The sequence below is a fragment of the Cibotium barometz genome, chromosome 2 (genome assembly GCF_041138505.1).
Source record: "Cibotium barometz isolate CiBa-2024 chromosome 2, ASM4113850v1, whole genome shotgun sequence".
Lineage (NCBI taxonomy): Eukaryota > Viridiplantae > Streptophyta > Polypodiopsida > Cyatheales > Cibotiaceae > Cibotium > Cibotium barometz.
Window position 1 is genome coordinate 57,229,754 of NC_141047.1, and position 10,673 is coordinate 57,240,426.

At 38.4% G+C, this 10,673-nt stretch overlaps 1 protein-coding gene across 1 annotated transcript; it reads left to right on the forward strand.

The window, feature by feature from the left end:
- Positions 1-6,770: 6,770 nt before the first annotated feature.
- LOC147641251 (aquaporin NIP6-1-like) lies at positions 6,771-8,743 on the forward strand. Its single transcript, XM_086810063.1, has 5 exons — positions 6,771-7,051; positions 7,318-7,542; positions 7,680-7,874; positions 8,188-8,249; positions 8,349-8,743. The coding sequence occupies exons 1-5, from the start codon at positions 6,872-6,874 to the stop codon at positions 8,533-8,535; spliced, it is 849 nt and encodes a 282-aa protein (XP_086666189.1). The 5' UTR covers positions 6,771-6,871; the 3' UTR covers positions 8,536-8,743.
- Positions 8,744-10,673: the final 1,930 nt, after the last annotated feature.

The window sequence follows — 10,673 nt, forward strand, 5'->3', positions numbered from 1 at the left end:
TAGCTAAAGAGAAATTGGCTAATGAAAATGCATGATAAGCAAATGAAAGGTCAAGAGGCTGAAATTGGAAGGTCATGCACCATTTAGGCCTATATAACCATAAGTTTAGGGTCCATTTGGGATGTGGTTGGTGGAGAATCAAAGCACTAGTCTTAGAGGTTCTCAAGCTTATAATGCAAGGACCATTACAACCTCACCACCACCACCAACATTAGTTACCTAGGTCTGAGGATAGACCTAGAATCTGAAAGGTGGAATGTTAACTCAAGCTTAACATGAACCACGCGACATGCATTAATAATGCACACACCTGCATCTACGACAAGCTTAGTGGAAGTGTGTGTTCTTCACAACAAGTGAAGATACGACAAGCTTAGTGGAAGTGTGTGTTCTTCACAACAAGTGAAGATGAGCCATCTACAACAAGCACGTGGTTCATGTTAACTCAAGGTTAACATGAACCACGCGACATGCATTAATAATGCACACACCTACATCTACGACAAGCTTAGTGGAAGTGTGTGTTCTTCACAACAAGTGAAGATGAGCCATCTACAACAAGCTAGGAGCATGCACAAGTAGTGTAGAGTCACTAAAGGATGTACACATATAATGTGAACTAATCCTTATCCAGTCTCACTTATGTGTTGTCTGCCTATACGAGAATTAATCGCTTATTTCAATCATTGTATTTCTTGCATAATTGCACTTAATGATATACTCAAGGGATGATTGAGCTAAGTGAAAGTGCTAGCAATGTGTGCTTAGACTAGCCTAGATAATGTTGGTCATAAGTGGGTGCCCAATTTGTTAGTGGGTGTGAACACCCAAACTTATAACTCCGTTGTATACTCCTTGTATATATAAGTGAATTTCTCTAATGAGAAAGGGATATTCCCTTGAGTATTTATTTAGAGTGTTCTCTTGATCCTTGTGCTCTAGCTCTCTACCCTTTTCGCTTACCCTTTTGGTAGTGCTTGTGTGCTAGTGTGTGTGTGTGCAAGAGAGAGAGAGAGAGAGAGAGAGAGAGAGAGAGAGAGAGAGAGAGCACTATTGTCTTATGCGGTGGAGCATGGTCTTGCAACACTTGGGAATTCCAAGCTCTACATGGACAACTCTTGTGGTGGAGCATGGTCTTGCAACACTTGGGAATTCCAAGCTCTACATGGACAACTCTTGTGGTGACAATAATAGGAAACAGGTCTTGCTAGTCAGTATCTTTTCGGTTGTCTCTTCTATACAAGATGGTGGGTAAGCAAGCAAGCTCCCAACAATACATGAAAAATAAGCTCTCTTCACTTGCTTAGCCTTGAGCTAGTGAGTGTGGTGTATTTGGGCTTTCCATGTGGCTTCACCATCTGTTATATCACTTCAATAATAAACTATTCTTATCTATTTTTGTTATTGTGTAATTTGAGATTTTAAAGTTTTGCGCTATGAAAGATCCTACTTCTTGTGAGTGCTCTCTTATATACACTACACATTGTATCATCTTACAAGGTCCTGCACAAGGTCCTGCACAAAAAATAAGTAGGGTATGGTGAGAGATTACCTTAAGAGTGTATGGCAAGGAAGACTAGAGACCACACAAGATAGATGGAAGACTTACATATCAAAGAGACATGAGTTATATCAAAAGAACTATGCATAAGAGAGAGCATAAGAGAGCTTATGAGATATCATGCATAAGAGAGCATAAGAGAGCATAAGAGAGCTTATGAGATATCATGCATCACTCATGTTGAGAGGCTATAAGCTCTTTTATGCATCTATTCATGCATAGCTCATTAGAGCTCATGCATAACTCATGAGAGGTTATGTACATAGAGAGCTTGCATCACACATGGCTCATAAGAACTCATGAATAACACATTAGAGAGCTAATAATAGCTCACTTTTTTCAATAGCTCATGCATAAAAGAGCTCTCTTATTTATACTCTATATATGCCCAACCAACGGAATAGAGCGTAGTACTATATTCATAGAGTATAGAGTAGAGAGCTCATGCATAAACCAATGGGCAAACATGTGTGCATATTATAAGCATAAACACAGAACAAAAAATCATATAACCATATTATAAGCATATAACATAGAACAAAAAAACATAAAACCATAAAACAAAAGCATTGGGTTAAGTGTGGAGCTTAGCTCAAGAGCATTTGTTTAAGGTTTGAGATAACATCAAGAGCTAACTAAAGAAAGCATGCCCTAAAGTGTCTTTACATTAACACAAAGCCAAGCACACAGAAAAAGAATATTACATCAATAGAGAGAGAGGGGGGATTGGAGAGGAGGAGTGGACAAGAACATAGAAAATATAAAACGTTTTTGATTGAAAAACATAGAAGGGAAGAGATACATACATTGTGATTGAGAGCACTATGCTTGTGGAAAATCAAGAAAGGAAGGAGGTGAAGGAGATAAAGGAAGAACGAGGAAGGTAGCTAGATCATGCAACCATGAGAGGTAGCTAGGGCATACATTTGGGGAAGACAATATGTCACAGCCTAGGTGGAAGAATATAAATTTTTCCCCAAACATGGCTATTTACAGCTATACATGCGGCAAAACATGTAGTACAATAGTATATGTATAGCCGCATATATAGCTGCACATGTATAGCTCTGCAAATAGCCACATCATTGTTGGTGCCTTTTATTTCAGTCTACTTAACCCACTCACTCACTGCTTTCTCTCACTATTGTTATGTGGCTATGCCTTCATACTCTTATAGTGACTTGAACTATCCTCCTAATTTGAACTATCCTTCATATGCTTGTAGTGTCTTGAACTATCCTACTAATTTAAAAATTGGAAGAGTTTGCTTGGTTCATGACAATTGATTAACAACATGATTAAAGTATGATAATGATGCTATAATCTTACCTGAACACAATACTAGAGTCCAATTACTTTGCAAATTCAACTCTAAAATGAGCTTGGATCTACATAAATTGGTAGCTCCAAAAAGAGCATCAGGATACACTAATCACTCCTTGATTTACTCTATCAAATCACCTAGTACTACTACAACATCTTTTGCCTTTGATGGTAATTTTTGATGGTACTTGTGTCGTCAATTTAAGCATTAACAAAACCATCGAAACAACCGTCTATGTTTTAGTCAAAAAAACATCGACATGTGCATCGATACTTGCGTCGAAAACAACATCGAAAACATTTTTTTTTCTATTTGGTTTGTTTTTTGAAAAACTTTAAAGTGTTTTTAGTTCTTATAGTCCTTATCGACCCAGTTTTTAGTTACTTTTCAAACAAATACAAATACATGTAATAATATTTATAATAAACTAATATGACAATATTTTTTGCCAAAGCTTGCACTAATGATCCCAAATACAAGGACATATATAGCAATATTTACAAGAAATTATGACAAGTGTTTGCCAAAGCTTGCATTAATGGTCTCAAACAAGAGAATTGTTTGTCAAAGCTTGCTCGGGTTCCAATCCTACTAAACTTGTCTTTGCACTTGCTCATTTGCTCCACTCAAGTTGGATATCCAAGTGATCGACCGATTCATTAATGTTGTTTGGGCACAATGCGCTCATCAATTCTTCGATGTCGGGCAACTTGATACTTGTAAAAAATGACTACATGGGCACAACATTTTCTCCTCTAAATCAACGAAATTAAAAATGTTCATATCACTCATAGGCTCCATGTATATTGAATATGCATGCAAATGTGGGTTTAAATGAGAGGGACGTGGAGCCTCTTTTATATTTTACGCATGGCCTAGTGGGTATATTCTAATTTTAAATGAAAAGGTGTTGGGCCACCAAAAAGTTCAAATTTTGAATGAGAATTTACATGTTGAAGTGATAGGTAGACGAGGTTTGAAATAAGCATCGAAATATGCGTTGAAATATTAAGAATGGTTTTTGACACCTTTTGTGACGATTTTATCAACGGATATTAGGATGCTTATTTCGACTCTAGGGAACTGCACCTGGTCACTTATCGTGTTTTTCTGAAGAGTGGCTTATTTCGATGCTTATTTCGGTGTTTTTTTTCAGTGCTTATCTCGGTGATTATTTCGATGATACTATACTGACGCTTTTATCGATATGAATTTCAACGCTTTTGGGGTTTTGTTACATGTTCATTTTCGTCGAAAAAAATGTCGCAAATAGGCCTGCCTGTAATAGTGTATAATATTTTCACACCTCCTAAATCAACTCATACTAGCCAGCCTTGACTCGTACCATTAGTCTATGTGCTTCCATGACATCATCAAGTACACACCATTGCTTACATCACTTGAGATGTCTCACCTTTTTCACCTTCTTTACATTCACCACTCACATAACCTTTGCTCATCACAAATACCATAGAAATAAAATTCACAGAAGATCTTATAAACAAACCTCTTTACATGTGCACATAAAACAAGGCTTATGTGCAGCTCTCTCTCTCAAATATATACACCATCCATCACTAGATACACAATCCATCACTATAGACCCGGGTACCCATCATGAGTTGAGACATTGACCTCTCATTCAAATGGAATTTAGGTGTATGATGAGACGAGGGTGATAGAAGTAAAGCTTTGCTAATGGAGTGCATGAGACCTCATGTTTGAGGCCTCTTTCACACATGGGCAGACAACCCTATAAGTGAGCCTTGCTTAATACACTTAGAACTCTCATTTAGAACCCACATTGACCAAAAACAATTTACATTGCACTTCGGCACAAAAATATGGAAAAACTATGTGCGTCTTTATGTTCCCATGGCTACAATCCTGCTCTCTCGCATTAATTGCTTCCGGCCTCCTTCCATAATCCGTGTTCTCGTGGAACAGTCATCAAATTAAGCATTAACAAAACCATCAAAACAACCGTCCTATGTTTTAGTCAAAAAAACATCGACATGTGCATCGATACTTGCGTCGAAAACAACATCAAAAACATTTTTTTTTCTATTTGGTTTGTTTTTTTAAAAACTTTAAAGTGTTTTTAGTTCTTATAGTCCTTATCAACCCAGTTCTTCGTTACTTTTCAAACAAATACAAAGATATGTAATAATATTTATAATAAATTAATATGACAATATTTTTTTGCCAAAGCTTGCACTAATGATCCCAAATACAAGGATATATATAGCAATATTTACAAGAAATTATGACGAGTGTTTGCCAAAGCTTGCAATAATGGTCTCAAACAAGAGAACTGTCTGTCGAAGCTTGCTCGGGTTCCAATCCTACTAAGCTTGTCTCTGCACTTGCTCATTTGCTCCACTCAGGTTGGATATCCAAGTGATCGACCGATTCATTGTTGTTTGGGCACACCGAGTTCATCAATTCTTCGATGTCGGGCAACTTGATACTTGCAAAAAAAGACTACATGGGCACAACATTTTCTCCTCTAAATCAACGAAATTAAAAATGTTCATATCACTCACAGGCTCCATGTATGTTGAATATGCATGTAAATGTGGGTTTAAATGAGAGGGACGTGGAGCCTCTTTTATATTTTACGCATGGCCTAGTGGGTATATTCTAATTTTAAATGGAAAGGTGTTGGGCCACCAAAAAGTTCAAATTTTGAATGAGAATTTACATGTTGAAGTGATAGGTAGCCGGGGTTTGAAATAAGCATCGAAATAAGCTTTGAAATATAAAAAACGATTTTTGACACCTTTTGTGACGGTTTTATCAACGGATATTAGGATGCTTATTTCGACTCTAGGGAACTGCACGTGGTCACTTATCGCGTTTTTGCAAGTTTCTGAAGAGTGGCTTATTTCGATGCTTATTTCGGTGTTTTTTTTCAGTGCTTATTTCGGCGATTATTTCGATGATACTATACTGACGCTTTTATCGATATGAATTTCAACGCTTTTGGGGTTTTGTTACATGTTCATTTTCGTCACAAAAAAAATGTCGCAAATAGGCCCACCTGTAATAGTGTAGAATATTTTCACACCTCCTAAATCATCTCATACTAGCCAGTCTTGACTCATACCATTAGTCTATGTGCTTCCATGACATCATCAAGTACACACCATTGCTTACATCACTTGAGATGTCTCACCTTTTTCACCTTCTTTACATTCACCACTCACATAACCTTTGCTCATCACAAATACCATAGAAATAAAATTCACAGAAGATCTTATAAACAAACCTCTTTACATGTGCACATAAAACAAGGCTTATGTGCAGCTCTCTCTCTCAAATATATATACCATCCATCACTAGATACACCATCCATCACTATAGACCCGGGTACCCGTCATGAGTTGAGACATTGACCTCTCATTCAAATGGAATTTAGGTGTATGATGAGACGAGGGTGACAGAAGTAAAGCTTTGCTGATGGAGCGCATGAGGCCTCATGTTTGAGGGATGATCCCTGCAATCTTTCAGTGGTGGAAGGGTAGGATTTGGGCTATGGGTGCTCCCTCCATTCATATTTGAGGGCTGAGAGCGTGAGAGCGTCAGCGGCGTGGTTATCCGCTCACAACTACGTGCACCAGGGGCGGCATATCTTATCTTTCTTTATAATAATACTACTGCCTTTTAAGGCATGCAACCAGGTCTTATTCGGGAGACTGTAGGAATATTATTGAATTAAAGTTGCTTTGTGTCTTTGTACGTGCGACTGCAATTCCTACACGCGGTGTCACGTGTGTTGCTTGCTGCTATTTTTTTAAATTCAAAAAAACGTCGCTTACTGAATAAACTATTTCACAAATGGGTTATTAAAACCTTTTACCACCTTGAGCAATAAAAGCCCATCCCTTCTACCATCACTGCTTACCTCCAACGATCACTGTATATTGTGTTGTTTCTTGTATCTTACGAGACCAGCCTCATAGCCCTTCCCTTCATAGCTAACTATGGCTCATACTCCTCCATTTGCACGCACTAATGATTCAATGGTAGCTCATGAACCTTCATCTAACAGTAATTTAAGCGCCCGCGGGTGGGCATCTATGCTACAATTGTGTTCTAGCCCTAACGCAGACCCATCAAAACCCCAATCGCCTACCACGCCTTCTACTATTCTATTTAAGAGAGTAATTTTCTTAATCGATCACACACCTTGTAGTTTTTATAATTCTATTCATGTTAATAGTTTTGTGAATTCTTTATTCGAGTAAACTGGTATCTTGGGTTAATGATCACACAATAATCACATTTCAATATGTAGTTAAAGCCTAAGCTTTTCGAATAAGTAGTTGCTTTACATCACTAAAACTTTATTACGACTAATCCATATGCTACTTTAATTGATTATAAATCCAATGTTGTGTTAATGAATTTGCGTTATTTGATCACACAGGCTGGCGCAGAGTTTGTGGGTACTTTCTTGCTCATTTTTGCTGCTGAAGGCTCCACTATCATGAATGAGAGGACGAATGGGGGCCTAACCTACATGGGGGTAGCATTAGCGTCGGGACTAGCAGTAATGATAATTATTCTTTCGACTGGCCACATATCCGGGGCTCACGTTAATCCTGCTGTTACGCTTGCCTTTGCCACCATTAAGGAGTTCCCATGGTCGCAGGTGATGATGATTAAGGCATTCTAAACGTCATTAAGGCTTATTTACCTAATACCCACAATATAGGTACGTAAAATATACTTATTGCTGGCTTAAATTACACAAAGTATTATCATGAATATGAAGCCAAATTCATGCAGGTGCCTTTCTACTTTGCATCACAATTGGGAGCTTCAATTGTGGCCTCACTAGCTCTCAAGGTGATTCTGCAATATGGGGGATCAGCCGGCCTCACAGTCCCTTCTGGGACAGCCCCACAAGCGTTTGTGATGGAGTTTATCATCACCTTCTGCCTCATGTTTGTGGTCACTGCTGTGGCCACTGACACTAGAGCGGTAATTAATCCCTTAAATCAAAACCTAATACATCATTTGCAACGTAGATCTAGCCGTGCATGAGTATGTGCCCGTCCAGATATATATGTTCGTAAGTCTGCATGCATGAGTGTGTACAAAACTGATATGCAGGTGCGTTTATGTATATTAGGTGTGCGCGTATGTACATGAAAGCTTATATATATGCATGCTTGTTAAGCATTCATCCACATGTGCATGAAGAGTGCAGTAAATGTTTACGTATGTTTGCATGTGTGCATGAAGGGGTGTGTGTGTGTGTGTGTGTTAAAATGGTTATTGTTTTCTTGTTCAGGTGGGCGAGCTGGCAGGCATAGCAGTTGGCGCTACCGTGATATTGAACAATCTTCTGGCTGGGTATTGCTTGAAATCTAATCTAATGATAATGCATTGCGATTGTTTAGAGGTATAGATGCGGGATTAAGGTGGGATTAAACCAATGTGAATTATACGCAGTGCGATAACGGGAGCTTCCATGAATCCGGTGAGGACACTGGGACCTGCAATAGTGGCCAATAATTACACGGCAATATGGGTGTACATAGCTGGGCCCATCACGGGCGCTCTTGCGGGGACTGCAACGTACACCCTCGTGCGCTTCAACAACCCCGATGGCTCCCCTGGTCGGAGCATTAGAAGATAATCAACCGATTATTACTAATATAGGTCCACGTAGCGCCGTTCCCTAAGTTTGGGTCCCTAAGTCATCAACCCATTTCTTTTTGTAATCCATCCAAGGGCAGCTATATTGATCATGATTTTATCTGATCTGTTTTTAGGCATGGATGGAATAACTTTGAACATAAAAGCAATTGTAATGTTCTAAATAGATTGGTTACTTAAGACCTTAATATCAATGCACTGGAAAAAGTTCAAAAATTAAGAAACTTTGTGAATGACAAAGTGAAAGTTGAAGCATGCCATCCTTTTTGGTACCCTTTCCACTAAAAGGGTGAGTGGCTTCCTTAGCAACAAAGAGTGGATTCCGTAGCAACAAAGAGGAGGTAAGTCCACCGACTTAGAAATGGGTACCACAAACTTCAAAGTAGCATCTCTTCATTGTATCACTCTTTTGCAAGGCCATTATCACCCTTGAATATATGCCCATGCCATTTTCATTTATACAAGCCCATTTTCTTTGAGAAAATAATGAACACAATTTATGAATCATGCTAATTACAATAGCAATGAACACAATTGATATAGCTAAGGTGAAAGTCTCTAATGAATTAAAATCGAGTCACTCAGTCAGGAGGAAACCAAATCATGAACTCGCACAGAAGGAACAAGAGGCTAAGGTTGCAGCTGAAGCAACTGACGAAGGAAAGGAATATGAGTCTCATTTGTGCCTAATACTTGAGCATAATACCTGAGCATTACAAGTCTTACACCATTTGGGAATGCAAGTTATTTTTTGATAATGCAAAACGTAACCCTACAAGTGAGAGTGGAGGAGTCTATGATGGACCTGCAGAGGTCAAGGAACCAGACTTGGCTAAACCATGAGACAATCCTAAGCCTACTTACATAGCCAAGGACTTAAGTAAGGCTAAGGAGGTTGAACTTGTATCTCTCCTCAAGGATTATAGAGACTGCTTTGTGTAGACTTTTTATGACATAAAGAGAGTGCTTGTTGCTAGTGTTGTACAACACACCATCCCAATGGTACCAAATGTTAGACCAATCTAGCAACAAAACGACCCTATCTAATGAATCTTAATATGCCGAAATTGTGAAGGAAGAAACTAACAAGCTTATTGAATGCGAATTCATTTATAAGATTAAACAAGTGGGTTTTACCTATTAATGGTTGTGCCCAAGAAAATGGAAAACTTAGTGTGTCTCAATCTCAAGAAGGAAAATGTTGCCACCCTCACAGGGATCACTACCCCTTGCCTTATTCTAAACATGTGTGCTAAAGTGAGTTGTAGGTAGTAAGGAAGCTTATAGCTTTTTAGATAGATACTGAGGCTATAATCAAATTTCCATTGCACGTGAGGACCAAGCTAAAATAGCATTTGTTACTACAGAAGGTGGGGGATATGCTAGTTGTGTTATACTATTTGGCCTAACCAATGCACCAACCATATTCCAAAGACTAATGAACACTACCTTTAAGGACTTCTTAAGAAACTTTGTTGAAGATTTCTTATTTGATTTATGCATTCATTTATTTTGGAAATAACATCTAGCATGCTTAAGAAAGATCTTTGAAAGGTGTTAGCTTTATCACATATATCATTGAACCCTTTCAAATGCCAATTTTGGATCAAGCATGGAGTGAACTTGGGACATATAGTGTCCAAAAAATGGTATTCTTAAAGTCATTTTAGACTTCCTGCCACCCAAAAACTACAAGGGAGTTCAGATAGTTATCGGTCATGTTGGCTATTGATGGTTCATAATATTCTCTGTTGAGATAGCTAAACCTTTGTACAACCTACTCATTACATTTGTGTGGACCAGGGAGTGTCATCTATTGAAGCAAGCCTTGGCTAGTGCTCTAATCTTGCAAGTGCCAAATTGGGATATCATCTTCCATGTGCATATTGATGCATCAAACGTTGCCATTGGATGCATCCTAGCCCAACCATGTGATTATAAATTTGAATACCCTATTACTTTTGTAAGTTGTCAATGGAATGAGGCTGAAACTAATTATATGATAATCAACCGATTATTACTAATACCGGTCCACGTAGCGCCATTCTCTAAGTCATCAACCTATTTCTTTTTGTAATCCATCCAAGGGCAGCTATATTGATCATGGTTTTATCGGAT